The sequence below is a fragment of the Tauraco erythrolophus genome, chromosome Z (assembly GCF_009769465.1).
Source record: "Tauraco erythrolophus isolate bTauEry1 chromosome Z, bTauEry1.pri, whole genome shotgun sequence".
NCBI lineage: Eukaryota > Metazoa > Chordata > Aves > Musophagiformes > Musophagidae > Tauraco > Tauraco erythrolophus.
In genome coordinates, this window is record NC_141496.1 from 78693326 (window position 1) to 78713202 (window position 19877).

At 37.9% G+C, this 19877-nt stretch overlaps 1 protein-coding gene across 5 annotated transcripts in view; it reads right to left on the reverse strand.

Annotated features, from left to right (window-relative positions):
- Positions 1-19877, reverse strand: part of NTRK2 (neurotrophic receptor tyrosine kinase 2) — a 202918-nt gene that overhangs the window by 151100 nt on the left and 31941 nt on the right. For all 5 annotated transcript variants that reach the window (XM_086628706.1, XM_086628705.1, XM_086628704.1 and 2 more), the window contains exons 6-8: positions 9020-9156; positions 5958-6090; positions 4132-4431 (exon numbers count right to left, since the gene is read on the reverse strand). In XM_086628706.1, coding sequence (XP_086484832.1) covers positions 4132-4431; positions 5958-6090; positions 9020-9156 — 570 coding nt within the window. The remainder of the gene's footprint in view (positions 1-4131; positions 4432-5957; positions 6091-9019; positions 9157-19877) is intronic.

A 19877-nucleotide genomic window follows, 5' to 3' on the forward strand; every position in this document is an offset into this window, starting at 1 on the left:
TTTCAACATACCCGTTCATTCGGGTCTGTAATGTATTTATATCATAGCTTATATAGTAGGCTCCTAAACGTCTCTTCCATATTTTATTCTTTATTTTTGTTGGTTTGGAAATGAAATTAGCAGATATAGTTAAAATCTCTAAAGATGAATCAAATTTCAAACAGAATAATTCTGTTTGTAGTACTATACAGTAAATCCATAGTAGTGGCATTACACTGGCATAAAGCCACTGCGGAGGGCGACCAGAGCATCATTGTTTCTGCTTATGTCAACAGTGTGAGAATCTGTGCTGAAAATACTAAACAGAGTTGCAACCTATTTGCAGAATGGCAGCAGATAATTAGTTTATTTTTAAATGCATTTGAAGATATTCTAGTACCCAGAGATATCGGTTAATAGACCCCATGAGAACTGTCATGTCAATCTGCAGCAATAAATAAGTAAAGAAACCTTGTACTATCTGTCCTCAAGCAACTTCTGGTTAGGGTTTTCTGTCCATAAAAGTTAATGGATTCAGTTTTTACAGTATAAAACATTCATCTGCTAAAAGACAATATTTCTAATTTACGTTCTGTAATCTGAAAGGGAAAAAGAAAAAAAACCAAAAACAAATACACCACGAAAAAATTTCCAGGCCATTATTCCATAGTTAAATGGCAACGGTTTTGTTACTCTTCACTGGAAGTGGCATAAAGTAATCAAATTAGTTTAACCCCTAACTCCTGCCAGGGATATAAACTAGGAAGTCATCAACTCCATTCAAATACCTTTTATGTAACTAAACACTTCATATGAAGTTGCAAAAAATCAAGATGCTGGACAAAACTCAAATTTCTATTTAGAATTCCCTACACAAAAACATATCTACTCAATCATCAAAACACCAGTTGAAGCTATTTTAACATTAAACTTCACCACAGTAATTTTGCACGTTTACACAAAACTATTTTTAAGGCAAACACAGAACAGCATTGCTGATTTGGTCTCTGTTAGAACAGGTTGCTGTGTAAATAAACTATTAAGAGACTTACCCTATTCATTCATCTTTATAAACTACATCCACTACACTTGGTTTGCTTGCTTCTTTCTTTAAAAAGTTGACATTTTTGAAATAAAGCAGCAAAAGACTCAATCCAAAAACGTACTTCTGTGCAGAACAGCCCCATGTTGTTATGCCGCACAAGCAAGATCCTACTTCTAAGGCGTATTTAACATATTCTTTCACTTTGGCAAGATACTACGTGACTTGGACTCCTTCAGCTGAATTTTAGAGTAGAGAGCTAGTAGATGAACAAGCTTAATTAAAAATACTTATTATTGGCAAAAACGTATCCCACATTCATTAGCTGTTTTGGATCAACTATGAGAACAGCCTCCAGAATAAAACATTAACGTTTCTTGCTTACTGTTTGCTGCAGTGTAGTTCTCAAATAATCAAGTCATCCTCAGCAAGAAGAGCTTCACACGAATCCAAGAACTTTAGCAGATTAAAGCTAGTCAAAAATCTAGCTAATAGAATATGAAATCTATTCTTCCAGGCCTTCGTATTTAAAACAAAGTCTCAATTTACAACATTAACGACGTTACCAAACCCACATCTCACTGTGGTACATGCTTTCCTCTCCTTTATGCCTGCATCCTCAGACCAGTGAAAAATGTTCTGCAAGTAGCATGCTGGAAGTTGAGATCATCTTAGCGCAAATCATGTCTTCATCATGTTTGATGCAACTTTGAAAGTGGAGTATTACACTGGTGATGATAGAACATGCTTCAGACTTAGTTTTAATTTAGATAGACATATGCATTATAAGTGAGTGGTTTTCTTAAATTTTCTTTTGTTTTTTACCTTCAGAGCATTTGCCCGTAAGTGATGCAATAACCAGAGAATCAGTTTAAAGCTCAGTGAGTATAACCCACCCCATGAAACATCAGGGCTGGTATTTAATTCAGTCATGAAGGCATAGAAATGAACATAATACCAGGGTGTGGGCCTTAATCTTTATGCTTCATTGTACAATATGTGGGCCAAAAGAAGAAACTACACAGTAACGACAGCACTGAAAAAGCCTTTTAAGGGTTTGAAAAAGCCTGACAGTGCTTTAAATAGTAGTAGTTTAAAACAAAAATTGTAATACAATGTACAGAGGATTCTAGTTTTTTAACATTTGCTTTTAGGCCAGCTTCAGTCGAGAAGACAACAATGTTGTGACGTCTTCTAAAGCTCAATGCCATCGTTCTTATAGGAAAAAAAAAAAGAGAAACAATATTGAGGAGGCTAAGCAGATAAGTAATTTCCCCTGTTTTTAATTTTTAAGACTGGTTTGGTGCCATCCACTATGTATGAACTGATTTCTAACGCAGTTATATCCTGTCTATACATAGTCTAGTTTCCTCTATACTCTTTTTGTGAAGTTTAATCCACAACAGCTTGGGAAATGCTTAAAGAATACAGCACAGATTATCTCAGGAGACTCATATTCCTTATGAGTATAAAGAGGATGAAACAAATGTCTTTCTAATTTGGAAGATACCTACAGTTCTATTTACTGATTTAAAAGGCCACAACTGAGAAATTTTCAGTGTCCAGGGGAGAAGCATAAAGGAAAAACAGAACAGTAAAAGGGATTTATCTAAGATAAAAAATGATAAATTCACCTAAATGTATTAGAGGAACTATTATTCTGTTAGGAAAACGAAGCCAGGTTCATACTAAATAATCAGGGTGTACAAGAACTACCATTGTACACAGATCATCTGTGAGATGAACTGTTTTACTGAACCATCATAATGCAGTGTTAGAGCATTCCAGTAGCTGAAACCATGGCATGGTTTTGTAACGAGTCTATTTAAGAAAGAACTCCAGAGCAAAAAGAGGAGAGGAGCACTAAGGGCAGTAGGAGTAAATAAAGCCTGGTTGTATCAGCTCTTCACCTTCTCCTTCTAAGGGTGGGAAAGTAAAAGACCTGTCACCTCTCTCCCTACAGCACGCTGAGCTGACAGGGAAAAACATCAAATACAGACCATATTTTTTACTGCCTGTAGCCTGCAATGTAGGAGAGAGAACTTAAATATTCACTTTTTTTTCCTGCCAGATAACATTAGCACTGCACATTGCTGTTTCAAAAAAGAAGACGTCTATTTATATCCCATGGCTAAAATACCAAAGGTACACACATGCTCATATTTTCAGATATGACTGTGCAATTATTTGCGCAAAAACATGCCTTTATTTCCACTCCAGCTGTGCAAGGTTCACTCAGAGTTTTTTCCACATACAGTAATATGCTTACATGTATGCCTTCTTACTCTTACAGTCACTTCACATATGGTTTTAAAAGACAGTGTGGGAAAAGATCAAATCACGATGAACATCAATCACTTACAGTAGTCCCTGCAGTTCAATGAGTTAGTCCACCTTGAGCCTGCTCACGTAACATATAGGAGGGTTGAGGCAGACCCTTCAGAGCAACTGAAGATGCATGTATTTAACAGTAACCATCTTGAGCACAGCTATTCCTAGGCGTGTAGATGCCCAATCTACACCGAAACGAATGGGAATCGACATGGAAATGCCTGTGAGGACCTAAGACCTCACCCATCCTGCCTCTGGGTTACTTGTTTTCTCTCCAGCTTCCTCTGGTGTCCTAAACAACATATTATCATCTACTCACTGGACTGCACTATTGATTTTGCAACAAGGCACTAGAGGCTACATAGGCATTCCCCATGTCCTTGGATACACTGCCTAGTTGCATTCATATGCAGTGCAGAAAACTTACAGAGTAGTTGAACTGGCACTCACTGGACCTTCCAGGATCAGAACTAAGGCTTGAGAAAACACTTCAGAAACAGTAACCTTTTAGCAGCCTTAGCTGGCACTGAGGACGGTTAGTCGAAGGGAAGATTTACAGAGCACTAACATGGCCTCCCTCGAGAAGCAATAAACAAGAACAAAAGACGCTCAAGAAAAATATTATTTTACAATTAATCTTGAAAACATTCATTGAGAGAGAGAAAAAATAAAAGCATACTAAAAGCTTTCTCCAAAAAAAACTGGCCAGGAGCACTGTCTCCACAGTCTCATCAACTTGCAACTGTTAACGTTAAAAAAAAAAAAAAAGTTATACTCACCATCTCCAGGCACTGACATGAAATGAGCGTCAACTCGTTTTTCATCCTCTCCATACTCGTTCTTTGCCAGTAAGGTATAAGCACCATTATTCAGGTGGGTAGGATTGTCCAGCTGAAGGCAGCCATGGTATTCACTTTGATTGATAACATGTATTTTAGTACAGATGTATTCAGACTCATTCAGTATAGCCCCTTCATAGAACCACTGCAATGTGGGCTTAGGGTTCCCTTTCACAGTGAATGGAATACACCAGTGGTGGTCCGGGGTTGGAGATTCAATAAATGTGATATTTGGTGCAACTATATTGGAAAAAAGAGTGAAGAACATCAGAATATTCTGAACATGTTTTTCCTCCTTTCCCTCCCCACCACAAAGTTATCGGGGAAGTATTTTTCATTCATCAGTATAGAAGTATGTTACTAGTAAGAATGATACCTGTTTGGAGGCTACTGACACCAGAACCTACCTGCTCTGCCTAGGGTACTATGCTCACAACTGAAATTATGCCATTCTTTAGGAAGAAATAAAACTAGTTTCAGACAAAGACCGAACACCTGTTAAATCACTTAAACCCTATAAGTGTGGGAAGTTCAGTTACTGGATCACTGAAAAGGGGAAGAGAGACATTTTAGCTTTACTCTGCTGAAAAAAACGGTGCAGAGGAGTGTTGAAGGAACACAACAGTATTGAAAATATTGAAAAGTTGGCCAAAAGCAAGTAGTACTGGAAACATATTCAGCTAGGAATCCAAACTTTCAGATTATTTTCTTCACAGAATCAAAGCCAGAACAGATGACTTAATTCCCTGGATTCTTCTGTCAGGGAAAGACGACTTTCTACTACGCATTTTCTTTGTTCAAACCTGCTAGATGCCTCAACTTTACAGACTTGTTCTGTTTCCCTCAGGAGATGGTTCCAACACCTTGCCCATTATTTCGCTATTGGGAAATTTTCCTTGATATTTACTCCTAACTGCATCCAATTTGGTCTAGTTATACTCCCTTTTATCACTCACAACAGTGCCAAGCTCAGAATCTCATTTATACTGTTCAAACATTTCTAGTTGATGTCCCTCCCCATAGCTATTATATATCCAGTTTAAACCTACAAAACTACATCTACAGTGATTTTTCTCGTTTACTCTGTCATGAGCGCATGCTGAACAAAGTTTGCCATCTACAAAGCGTTCCATTCTCTTCTTCAATTAAACACAGGGCTGTAACTTGTGAAAACATGCTGTCTAGTTCACATAAAATGAATTCAGGCTGGAGCTTAGATCTAAGAAGTCAGCGCGTCTACAGGCATTGAGTCCCCTCCCCCTTCCTTGGCCCTGACAAATAAGTATATTATTCAAAGCTATGACAAATAAATTTACATCTGGCAGTACGAATGTTGTAAGTGTGTTATTTTTTGAACAAAGCAGTTGTTGCTTTAGATAATAAGAACATTTGTTGTCTCTTATTTATTTTACAAGTCTTTTGATGCATTCACACTTCTTAATTCCTAAGACAGTGTCTATGTACATGCACACCATTACAAACCTTCCCATACTGGCAGTGCTATTCAGTATTTTGGGTTTCAGACCTTTACTTATAGATCATTCTAACTGGAAGATAAAGCATTTAAAAATACATTTTTTGCAGAACACAGGGCTGAAAAAGATAAAAACAACAACTGGGCTACTCCCAGCAATAACTGCAGTGGAGAGTTCACATCTTAGGGTTTTTGTTTCAACAACCTGCGTGCCCAAGAAATATTTATACCCAAAACAGCTGCTGCCCATGTAGTTTGGCCTCGGGAGCTGTATGGAGGCCTGCGTACGTACAGAATACTGTGAGCTCAGCAGAGGCTTGGTCCTCTCCCACAATGTTCTCTGCTACGCAGGAAATCCACAGTCCGCTGTCCATGGATGAAACATTCTTTATGGTTAGCGAGGCAGGGTTCTTACTTGTGTCACTCTACAAGTGATCAGAAAAACACGTATGTGTCAACCGCAACATAAAGAACAAGGGAGAGGAAAGGAATCATTGGCCACAGCTGAACGGCATTTTTCATTTTCCCTTCCTTTAAGCTGTATCAGTCCACAATTAATCAAAGCCTTACTTTAGTGTCTTATCCAAATAGATGCAAAACACACACAGAACCAATTGTAACCACCAGCGGCAGTGGCTTCAAAGCTCCAAAAGTCCTGCTACAAACACTGCACTTAACCATTCTTCTGTAACTTTCAGTTTCTCCCTTTCTCTTAAACACTTCTTCCCCTATACGTAAATGTTTTTTTTCTCTACCCATACCCTTGCTAATCCCTCTCTTCCACTTCATGACCAATTTCTATGGCCTATCTCTGCTCCCGTCAAATGTCTTCTTCCCTCCTATATTCTATTCAGTCCTTGCTTTATTCTTCCTTTGGTCTGTTTCCTTTATACTTATGCTTGACATCTCTTCCACTGCTGCTTTCTGAGCTCTACTGTGCCTTGACAACAATGTGTCTTCTGCCTCCTCCTTAGTCAAATTTCTCTTGAAAGCTTCTTGTTTTCATGAAGCTTTCGACGAGAAATTACGTACCTTCTGTTACTTAAGCTACTGCCCAAGTACTGGTTTAGGTGTTCAGGCACAGAATAAATTAAGGTAAGAATTATGATTCTTAGAAATCTTGATTCTTATGATTCTTAGAAAGCTTAGTGCCCATTTACAGCCTTAAATGCCATATTGAATACACAGCTATGCAACAGTAAATAAAGCAAATAGGGCTGAATTACAAAAAAAAAAAAAAAACAACCAAACAAATGAAAAAAAAAACACTAGCTAGCAAAGCTAGTTGTTAAAGACTGGTTTTCTCAAATCAGGCTCTTCATATGATCTCCAAATAATTACTACTTCCATACTTGAATTTTTCATAAAACGCGAGACTATTTACTTAAAAAGGAAAGGAATGTAAATGCATTCAGAAAATAAACAATAATTAGGATCATTTTTAAAAACTAATTTTGAGGTACTTTTCTTAATGTACACACACACTACAGTGCTGCACAGAACACAAAGAACACACCGCTTCTGTAAAACCACAGTGACTTTCAGTGGCAGCCAGCGAGGACATGCGGGAACGCTCCTGCATGTGGTTCTGTGGGACCAGAATTTTGAACCTCGAGATGACACCTTAACTCAAGTTAAACATCCCTTTGATTTCAGTGTGACACTAGGGGAGGTGAGCGGAAAAGCAAACACGTCATTACACATTTCTCTACGTGCAACTCTCGGAGGTGAGCAGCGCTCAAAGCTGGACTGAAAGCAGAGGGGCTCAACCACAGGCTCAGGGCAGAAATCTAGAGCAAGAAAAATCTAACCAACATCAACCAGATCATACGTCAGTGTAGAAACTGAGAGTGTACAGCTAGCTTTGCACAACTAGAGTTTAGTTTTAACTTTTGTTAACATCTCTCTATAGAACAGGAAAGAGAAAGAAAACAGGCAAAAGCAGCAGAGGAGGTGAAGAAAAGAGAGGCAGAAACTGAGATAGGCAAACTATCTCAGAACAGAAACTGAAAGAAAGGAAACCAAGAACAACACTCACAGAAAAGGGAAGGATAGCCGTGAATGGCAAATGAGGTTTAAAAGGCACTCATTCTTCTGCTACTGAAAAGACTACTGTGCTCCACAGCTAAGGTTGTAGCTAGCCTATATTATGAACCCCTCTGAAATCTCAAGATGAAGTTACGCCAGGGCAGAATATTTATGGAAAGTTTGAAGCAAACTGACCATGGCATTTCAAAGATAGGAGGGTTAAAAATTAGGTGATCTCACTTTTTGAACAGCATCCCACATTTGTTTTGGCTCATAACTCAAAAAAAAAAAAAAAAAAGAGCACAACTTGGCGTAAGTTCCTCAAACTGTTTTAATTTCTTGTTCTTGATGACGACTGATGCCTTTGGCTAGTTTTACAGATTAGTGAAAATTTTAAAAATAAAACTACAGCTCTGCAGAGCTCTCACTTATGAGGGCTAAAAGACAGGCTAGTCAAATTCTTTGCAGGTCCAATATAGTAACCTCAAAGAAGAAAGAACAAATGTTAAGAGACCCTAGAGGTCTTATCTCTTCTGCACTGCAGAAACAGTTTTGGAAATACACATCTCACACTTAGTACGGACCAGGAAGCTTTAGGCAGTCTGCACCATCATGTACATAGGAAAGTCAATGTCATAAATTTGTAAATAACAGAGGGTCTTGCCTACAATGTAAATAATGGCAATTTAAAAGGTCAGCAGCTGCATGTTGAAGATTTCCTTATATGCTTCTCCTTATCAACACTGCCATCAGAAAAAACTTAATTATTTTAATTCCAGTGTGTGCACAGTCTAAGGTAGTAAAACCTTCACTTCGATTTCCAAGGCTTCCTGTTGTTGCTTTGTTTGTTGAAGGAAAATTAAACAAGTGACAAAATAATATTCACAATCAAATTCCAACACAACAAGCTTTTGGCATGAAAACATAATAAAATTAAAGATATACAAAGCTTTTTTTCATGATTAGGGTAGATTAGATTTATTCTCTATATGCAGGTATCAGCGATAGTAAGAAAGCCCTTGTGTTTCAGTATTCTAATTCACCACATTACTTCCGAAAAATTACAGTACTCTTATTCACAAGTGAATATCTAAAAAGCAGAGTGTAGATCAGGGTCTCGAGGAGAGAATGTCTGCTATTCTCCAAAAGCTCTGTGGCAGTCACTCTGGAATGAAAGTAACTGGAAAACAGATGTAATCCCAACATCAATTTTCTTTTTCATCTTTTTAGTAAAAAGTTAACTAAAGCCGGACATGAACTTTCATTTCATCTTTCAGCAGGTATCTCCTGCCTCTGAACTGTCACGTATTTGAATATGAAACTTACCTCATGGTTTGAGACAAGGTTAGTGAGCACCCAGGACACGTTAGGGGGTGGCCCGCCAGTAGTATCACAGTACAATGTGATGCTCTTTCCTTCCACCACAGTGATGTTGTAATTGCTTAAGTTTGCTGAGGGCAAGTCTGCGATAGAAACAACAACAAAACAAAACACGTGCGTTTGTATTTGACAGAAACCAACACCACTCAACTCTAAGCAAGCTGTGTAAATGCAAGCAAAAACACCACTAAATGAGATATTCACTGTCGTCAGTTACTATTCAGTCAGGAAGCACAAACATCATCTTTGGAAACATATAACTAAATCTTTAAGCTGCTATGTAACAATTTTCTTCACCTCCTCCACTTCATATCCTAAGAAAACATTACTGCATGTGGAATTACATTAATTTAATTATACAGTGAAATGTTTCAAGTGGGCTAACAGAAGTTATCCTAACTTCAGTTTTTAACTTCAAAATGAAAAAAAAAAACTTCCCTTATTCTTTAAAACATGAAACTTCATCTGTCCCTTTGCAACAGCTGCAAAGAAATCTCTATTTTCCATGAACTTACATTGTGGTATTCCCACTGTTCTCCACAACACTAACAGGAAAATCCCATTAGCTCCTGGTATCACACAAGTGATTGCAGCCATCCCTCTCATACAGAGAGACAGCTTACAGAGAGCTGGGCAAAAAATAGATCTTAAGTACAAAGTGAGGGAAACAGAGCACTGAACAGATCAAACCAGAGGAGAGAACGGACAGAAGAGAGGCTTAGCAATTGCATAGAGATGCTGCACAAGGCACTTTAGCAGACTTTGCTATTGCCCTCAGGAGAGCTGAAAAGCAGTGAGATGGTACCACTCACCAGGAAACGAGCCCAGATTTTGCAAGAATCAGGACTCCCCTCCACCTCACAGAGTTATAAATCACTCTGTATCTCATTCTTCAACACCTAAAGCAATGGGAGCTTCCCGAAGAGTAAATATACGCTGAATGCTTACAAACAACAAGGAATTATAGACTGACCCTCTTCAAAAATAACACCAGCAATATCAACAGACTTCAGGCACAGAGGACCTCACATTTCATATTTATTTACACAGTAAATAATTATGCAACAATGCAATATGCTTGAAATATCCTATCTTTCTTAAAAGATACTGTGCCACCATTCGCAGCTGTGACACTCTGTAAATACAAAGCCTTGGCCTCCTTTATGAGGCATTTCTCATCAACTCTTCCAGGCAAGCTCTACTTATAACTTATCATCTCAAATAATCAAGTGTATCTGCTGTGCTGGATATGTATGCATGATTTTGCAATGGCTTTTCTTTTTCTGAAACAATGGTTCTTTTTGTTTTGTTTTGTTTTGTTTTTTAGTGACGAGTACAGTAGTCTCATTATGGACTTGCAGGTGTAGAAGTTTAGCAGCAACTTTTTTGCTCATGTAAAAAGTCTGACACAGACAATTAACCATCGAATCAGTGTGAACACATTGATACATTTGCAAGAACTTCAATACAAGCCATACATATTGGAAATCTGCCATTAAGTTTAATTAGTTCAATAAAAACTAAATGAGAGGAAGTAACACTAAAGAGAAGACAAATAATTTCCCAGGCAATGCTTTCTTGCCTAATAAGATTTGAAGATCAGCATAAGTATACAATAACTGCTGAGGCAATTCTCCCAGTGCTTTAAGCAGAGCTGTAATATGATTCCCGTTATAGGCATCAAGGATTTCTTCTATTATGTTCACTTTATAAATCATATGCTGAAGTTTATTGAGACAGAGCTGGACAGTTTGTATGCTTTGATGCAGTAATCTGTTAGCGAAGGTAGCCATCTGCTCTCGCCTGCTGTGAATTCAAATCTCAGTAGTGTCTGTCAACTAGCTGGGCAGGAAATAAAGCTAATCTTAGGGAACGTTTGGATATTAATTATGCTGGTTAGGGAACAAGGAGAGAAGTAATGAGATCATTTGCTTTATAAAAAGTCACACTTCCATACCACCCCTGAAAACCATTCCAACTATTCTTGCCAGACCTGAACATGCGAAGAGATTAAAGCTCCTCATTTCTTCTGGCCCTAGCACTTGGGACAAGGTCTACACGACAGATTAGCCTAGCATTCACTGTGCAAGCCTGCTCGGTTCCTACTAACACATCATTTCACATGCAACATCTCATGTAAACAAAAATAAAAACAACTTAGGTCCTTTAGAGTCCTCCTTTAATAGCTCTTAAGTTCTGAGACAACTTTTTCCTGCAGTGTGTTTATTTACAGGATAGGCAACTGCCATTTAATTCCTCTGGTACTGGTTCTGGTTCCCATCCAGAATTAGACCTAGCTCTGTTTATTTGCAAAAGCATGCACGTATCATGTTGGTGTTATATCTCTGAGGGAAACAGCTACATCATGCTTGCATCGTTCCTGAAGATTATAAAATAGTAATGTTTACCATTCTACAGATTCCTAAAGTTACACAAAAAAAACAGTTGCAAGACCCAGCAGAAAATACTGCAGCAAAAAAAGTGTAAGTAGAATAGAATAGAATAGAATAGAATAGAATAGAATAGAATAGAATAGAATAGAATAGAATAGAATAGAATAGAATAGAATAGAATAGAATAGAATAGAATAGAATAGAATAATCACAGTGTGTGGGTTTTTTTTTTTACTCTCTTTCCCAGTCACAAGAGGTGGATGGGAAACACATCCAAAAATTGCCTTGGGATTAACTTTTTCTGGTTGGATATCTTGAGTTAATGAACTTTAACTGCAAGGTCATTTTGGGTTTTATTTCCAGTGGCACCCAGACTGCTCCACAGAATACACACTAGTTGAGAAGGGGCTCTGTTTGGTAAAAGCAGACAGTAGCATAAGACTTCATATCTAGAAAACGTGATATACTGGACTTATCAATAAAGCAACGAGAGTAAGCAGCAAAATCTGTACTAAAAATTAACTGCATTTAGAACACCACGATGCGCCCTAAGAGACACATATGCTCAGTATGTATGCTCAGTGCAGTGTGAAACCATTCATACGAGTCAGTTGCATTTTGACACCTACACAATTACAAAGATATTCAACCATGCTGTATTTACTCCTGATTTAACTTGGTTAAATACAGTGTTTTAGATGACTATCACTTCTGTTGACACGAGTGTATGTTTTACAGGAATTTGTATACAGTAACTGATATAAGCAATCAGACACAGGTTGAAATACCTTTGTATACTGCCAGTATGGTAAGTTTTAGACTGTAGCGTGAGCCCATGCAAGGTAGACATGACATCATCTTTCCGCAAGTCTCATCTTGATATTCGTCAGACAGAGATTACCCTGTGCCCCAAAGCTCGAAACACAGTATCTCTTTCAAACTTTGATAGCATTAATTATTATAATTCTGGATATCAGTAATAACTCTGCTAGTATCCATTTTCTTTCTCAAGTTTGCTGTATTCTTGGCCTTAATAGCCTTCTGCAGGAGTGAGTTTCACAGGCATGCTGTCCAGGCCGTTACAAGACACCCCCTTTTACCAGTTCTGAAATTTGTTTGTGACATTCAAATTCACTGAATGCCTCCTGTTCTGATGGCGGAGAGAAATGAGTTTCCAAATTATCTAAGACCACACTCTTTTATTTTCTTTTCTCAAGTCCTCCTTCTTCTCAATAATCTACCCAAAGCTTTTCCATCTCTGTAAAAATGAGAGGACAGAACCTGCTACTGTGAATTTTAAACTGTAGTGTAGAGAGTTACACAGTTCAGTAGACGAAAGTGTACACTAAACTCCATGTGTTTCATTATGTATGGGTGTATGACAGCTATGTTATTTCACCACATATAGAATATCTGTTCTCACATTCGAATTGGGAAACTATTCTCAGGAATACTCTGGCAACTCTGGATTAGAATAAGCAGTCACTTCCCTCACCCCACCACAACCAAGCAGACCCTTTTTTAAGTGTGGGGGAGGCTATTTACCATCACAGACCATCATTCGTGCAAATCGATGGCCTAAAGCCATCAGACAGCGGCTGTCAAGCATCACTAGGGAATGACTCATATCTTCACTGTGCACAGCTGGGACTTCAGCAATCACAAAACCAAATACTTTGGACGAAATTTTCAAAGGTTACTACAGCATTTGGCTACACAACTGTCAATGGACATTAATAAAAAGAATGTGCCTAAATTCCTAGAGGGCTTTAAAAGTCTTCATGCTTGCTACTTACTGCTTTCTACAGAAAACTTATACTGGCCTTGATAGAGCCAGACTGTCATTGTATGTCAAAGGAAGGATATGACCTAAGTAAGAAATAACTGAGTATTAATACAAACTGTAGTCTGTAACTCAACTCTCAGCACCGAGCTAACACTCTAGCCAGTACACTACAGCAACTTTTAGAAGAAGGTGGTCTTAAGCAAGGAGAAAAGAATTCACCATTACACCCAAGAGGTTGTTTCACTGGTCAACTATCTTCGCAGTTACAAAATTTTTTACGAAATTATTTCCAGATTGACTTTTCAGTTTCATCTTTCATCTGTTCAGTTCTGGGATTTATTCAGCTGCCCAAAAACCTTCACCAAAAAATTCTCTCAATATGGTCAATTAGCCTCACTAACACCTAAGAAATGATAGGATGAAGAAATGAGTGCCTGAGAGAATACAACAAATCCAACGCTGCATTCATTTATGCCATCCTTTGCACACTAAGCCTCTGATTTTCATCAGCCAGTCAACAAACTCCCAGGAGTTTAGCCATGATGCAGTGTCACTGAATGGTTTTCAATGTGGCCCATGACATCTCTTTTTTGCTTGGCACATTTTTGCAGGTCAACTTGTTCTGTGATAAGAACAAGCAGTTACAAAGAAAAAATTGACATTTTTTTTCCCTCAAAACTAGCCAACTGCATCTGAATTTTAATAAGGTCATCTTAATCCTTACCTGAAATCCTTAATCATCTTTTTAATAAATATGTCAGACCCAGAATGACTAAATTAATACTGAGCCAGCAACCATCTATCAAACTGAACCCTATAAAGATGGACTACCAGGATCACTGACTTATAAAATATCTGCTGTAATTCATAAGTTACAGTAGCCCAAATCCATTCTGCTTTCCTCACGGAAGGTTTCAATACAGTCCAAGGTTCTTGGCTTTGCTTTTTCTCTGTAGTTTGAAAACATACGATTAATTACAGCACTACAGTACTGCTTCATACCACCCACGACTTGTACTATCTGAAGTCAGATAACAGGATATTTGACAATGCAGTTTGTTAAGAGCTGTGCACATAGATCTGCAAATTTCAGAGGTCTTACTGGCTCCAAACAAGTTGTATCGATGTAAGATGTAAGAAAAACAGTCGTCTTGTATCATTCTGTTAAAATTCTGCCTTGTTTGAAAATACAGGATTACACTTACAAATTCCAAAGGCCTTTTCCTATGGGCTTTTATCGGTACAAAAAAATAAAGCAAAAAACTTTCTAGCAATTCTAGCTATAAAGCTAGGAGCTGTTGGATATGTGATAACACCTTCTGTGCTTCACTTAGCAACTGTGAGCCAACAAGCTCTGAGCCAAATTTCAGCCATGGGCTAAGTGGGCATATTTCTACCGAAGTCTGCAGAATGACAGGGCCAGAAATCAGCCTGGATGCATCTTTAGAGCACTATAAACAGGATACTCCTAAAGTTTACATGCAAAACATGAATTAAAGAAACATAAATCATTGTTTCCATTTCCTGTTGTATCACAACCACAAAATAAAAATGCTCAATACATAGAGATAATTGCAGAAATCTCACAGAAGTTAATTCTAAGTTGACAACCATAACCATATTCAATGAAAATAAAAAATTGTCTTAGCCAAATAAAATACAGAATTAGCAGAAATCAGGAACATTTAAAAAAATTATCATCTCTCATATACCTTCTTTTTTCTGGAGCCCAAAGATCACCTTCCACTCCAGCTACAGCAAAGAGAAGCCTGCAACTCCTTATTTCACTGTTCTAACCACCAGGCACTACTCCTCATTTCTCCACTGTAACTGTGCCATCATGAAAAAAAAAAACAACCTTGAAATTTCCCTTGCATTAACATGAAAAGTAAAGGTACTAACCTGAAAGGTATAAGGCGGAAAGAGAAAAAGGAATCACAGATTATGATCCTTTTCCTCAGCATATCTCCATACTCTGCTCACTGAGTGTTAATGTAAATTAAAGAAATTGTCCCAGACCAAAACCTCTTCAACTCTTTAGGAGAACTTATAACCATTGAACAGAGCACTGAATAACCACTCTATAGAGAGATACGCTCACCATGCGGCACTGCAAATCTTGGTGGGTGTTTTCAACAATGACTACGGTATTCTGCAAAGTTTCTTACAGGATTAAGCTAGAATAGTCTCAAACACTCTACAGGCTGGTAGTGAGGACATTATTCCCAACATTGCAGGTTAGATTCCTAAACCGAACCTGAATTCAGAAGATGACAAGATCTCCTCCTGTAGGTACTACTTTTTTTTTTAAATCTAAAAAAAAAAAAAAAAAGAAGGAGCAGCTACTGTTATGCTCTTTTGAAAGAAAAAAGCACAAATTCCTACCGTTAGGAGAGACTGTGTCCAAACGTAGAAGATTCTTGCCAAAGCCCTAGGAGACAGGAGGTTAGGACCTTCCCATGCCTTCAGCATTGTCTAAGGAGCAATTGGAAGGCAAATGCACCCTGATAAAGCTCATTTCGGACCTCTTCTCGCTAGATGCACTTGCTATTTCAGCATACCTTCTTAGAAGTCCAACTCTCATTTTCTTACTGCGTCAGATCTGACACTCACAACACCCATCTTGTTGATCTATGGAGGAACGTGCTTCTGTTGGAAAGCAGAATGAGTGACGTGGCAGCTCACTGAGCCACCCAAATATTTTAAAATACTAAAACAAATCTGCCTCCACTCATGACACGCCTGATTGTCACATTCGGCTGGGAACCTTTACAGAAAATAATTAAACAAGTACAGCCTCTACCGGAAGATGATGAGTCTTTAAAGTATGCTTCCCCAGAGCCAATACACCCTTACTTTGCCTTTAAGCACTCCATCACTCTCTTTTTCACTAAAATTCTCCCTAGGCCTGACCTGGGTTCCAGTAGGAAGGTGCTGAATAAGAAAGGATCTTGCAACACCTGAATCGTTCAATGGACCTTGTCTCCCCAGTATTAATAGCAACAGTTTGTCTGAAAGAATTTCCAGTTTTTAAGTTTCTATGGAGGCTATCAACCTTATCAACACCTCCCTTGCTAGCAGTTTCCTGAAGGTACGCAGTCATGTTTTCTCTCCAATTCCCTGAATGGTTAAGGAAATTAAAAGACATCTGGAGAAATTGTTCTTAAATGGTATTTAAGCTTCAGTTTATCCATAATAACTTTCAAAAGAAAACCAAATACATTCAGCACTGTTGGGCTGAATATAGCAGGTTAACAGATGAACCAAGAGCTAAACAGTCTTTGCAATGTACGTTAATGAGGCCTAAACCAGCTTATGCAAACCTCTAACAAATGACTTCTTATTCACTAAGTGCGCGTAATGCAGTTGCAATTCCTGTATCTTTATCTGAGGAATTTAATGTGTGTCCAGGAAACACTGAAAATAATGCCAACCTGTCAAATATTGCACTGTGATAAACATGGTCTTGAAACAGAAGCATTTTCAGAGAACTATTGAATAAATGAGTAAAATGATGGGTTTCACTCTTGATACAAGTATACCATATACCAACTACAAGGCTTAAGGCATGCTTTCATGAAATGCCTCCACTTTTAAAGCAAAAAAAGTACTTTCTTTAGGCTTCTCAATACAGTTATCTAGTTGTCAGTCTTCACCTAGTTACACCGTAAGAGCAAAGTAAGAATACTGCTAGGCAACAGTCAGATAGCTGTTTTCCCTCAGTAGATCAGCACTCCACACTTACGCAGATGTGTCAGGTCAGGCACAGAGAGTACCTCTGCAAACCTGCACAATGCACTGAGTTCAGGTACAATACTTGAGTGATCAAGACACAATTATTTCCCTTAGATAGTGCCTTACTTCTTCCTATTTCTAACCTGCTTTGGATGATAAACCTGCTTCATTCGAGTTAAAGCAAAAATTGAATCAGAATAATAAAATAGAATTCCGCATTTTTTTTTAAATATGAGAGGCTCACGTACATCACATACACTCAACTATCATCATTCAGAAGCCCTGATCTACGTATCATATGACCAGGCATCTGTATTAAAGTTACTGGCTGCTTCATGAACAGATAAAAGTATGCATGCTCACAAGGAAGTTATGTTACGGCCATAGTTTTCAAAGCCAAGATACGGCTTTGAAAATGAGATTCCTGTTGTGTTTTCAAGCATCCATAAATTATTGGTTATTTTCACTCAAAAGCTGGAATAATGGAAATTGTTTTAATTAACTTTGGAAAACTCTAAGACAACTTTGGAGCAACAGTGAAACCTCATTACTGTCAAAACTCTCATAAAAAACACTTTTCATGCAGCCATGACCATAGATAAGAATTAAAACTCTTACAGAGAAAATAAGAACAGTTTGCCACCATACATGATGCAAAACATCTAGTTCTTGAGCCAAAATAAACAACACAGGCTAGAGAGCCCATGAATATTCTGAAAGGTAAATATGGAGAATGTTGAAGGCTTTTTTTAAATTCATTTCATTCTGCCTGTAATGTTCTTCTGATAGTCTTATCTGTGAAGTCTGGCTGATAATGGAAAAAAACATCAACACCCACTGGATTATGCCTTTGCTCGTGGTTTTAGACTGCATTGTACTGTGATTGCGTAAGATCTCATGTTTATTTTATTGACTCACGACAAATCTTTTCTGTAAATTCAAAGAAGTAAAAGCATCAATGCTTCAGTTTGCCTTTTCCAGCCCTTAGAACTTATAATCACCTGCCTCCAGTCTGGTATTACCGTTTACTTCTCTACTTCTCAGATAAAAATCTACTACCAGAAAGAAGCTGAAATGAAAGCAGATCCAATCCAGTCATCTGAACAATTGCCTGTAAAAATTCATGGCTTTCCCAACCAAGCAAGAAATGGACAACCCGTCTCTTTAGACTGTAATTCTACATTACAACAACTTCTAAAATTTTGTCAGTCGTACACAAGAAGCAGCACTAAGAGAAACACACCAGTACTTCGTGCGCAAGGGAGGAGACAGACAAAAAGCGTTAGCATTCATAAAATCCTGCATTTCTCAGATCAGACAACATTTCTGCTGACTGGCTCCTTATGTAAACAAACGGCCAGTCTGAACATACGTTTGTGACAGGTACAACAAATTAGTACACCAGACTAATTTGCCAGTTTGTTCAGCAGACTTTAGCTAGCATGCACAACCAATGACAAGAAAGAAAACACCTGCAGAAACAATATATGATAAATAAGCATACTAAGCTGTGACGGTAAGCAAAACTGAAAGCCAGATTGAGTACCACACCAGCGTATAGAAAACAATCTGATTAGCTAAATTGGCCAGATAAGGCAAAAAGCCACCACCAGACTGAGATGCAGAACAACGAAAAATTCCACACGGGACTGCAGAGACAGCTGTAGAAGCCAGGCCTCTTCCAAAAATACCACAAGAAAAAAAGATTTCTTTCTGTTCAATGATAGCAGCTGGGTCATTGAATGCCTACCAGAAGGAGCAATCAACACCTTCATAACCAGTCCCTGAGACATGGTCTTGCCTCCTTGGTAGTCAGTGAGCTCCAGGTGATGTGCAGACTGACAGACTTCTGAGCAACCTTACCCCAGGCACAGGACATGCCTCACTTCCAAGGACTCCATATACCTGTGGCAATTGCTGCCAGAGTTTACAGAAGTAGTAATAAGAACAAAGTGTTTTCTTATTTAGTTCGCTTTCTTAATTTTCTAACGCTATTTATCAGGTGGAAACAAAAAAAACCCAGACAACCAGGTAATGCTGTGAAAATGGCAAAACTAAACACCACTATTCCTCTACACAGAAGGCTCTACAAATACTACTGCAGTAGATGTAACTTAAAAACCTTTGACATAGTAATTAAGTGTGAATTTAAAACTTAAAAGAATCTGACAATTTTCATCATACATAAATACATTTAAAATGCAGTTGGAAAAAAAAATCTGCAAACATCCTAACAATCAATTGACACTCTTAATATTGCAGCTGGAAAGGATCTTCTAGATAGCGAGCATACCTGACTTTAAACCTCAAGAAAAGAAATCATAAAGCTGATGGCATCTAAATTGCAACCAGCCTTTAATCAGCACATTAATGAACACTTCCACTATATAAACAATAAGTACCACAGAACTTTGCTAATTTTCACATCAATTATCTACAAATCAAAGCCTTATGATCAAGAAACCACAGTGGCCTCTTCCAACTTCCCAGCAAGAGATTTATTAACAGCACACAGTAGTGAGACGTCCTATTACCAAGACATTTACCACATACTGTACAGGGCACTTACTATAATATTATGAAGTAATTAATAACACCTGCACACAAAGAAGAAAGCATGTTTGCTTAGTTTCTAAATGAGAAAAATTTAACAAACCAGAGAGACGGGATGAAACCCTTTCATTAGTAGAGAAAATCAGAATATGTTTTATTAACAAAATTCAAAGGCCTGCACACCCAAGAATTTCTCTTGACATCAAAAGGAGCTAAAAACGTCACATAATTCACAGGAAGAAAAGTTCACATATGTCGAAAGCTAAATTATTCTTCTTTTTCAGTTCTACCTATTACCTCTCAGAAAGTTTTGGAAACAAAATAAACCAGCTTCATC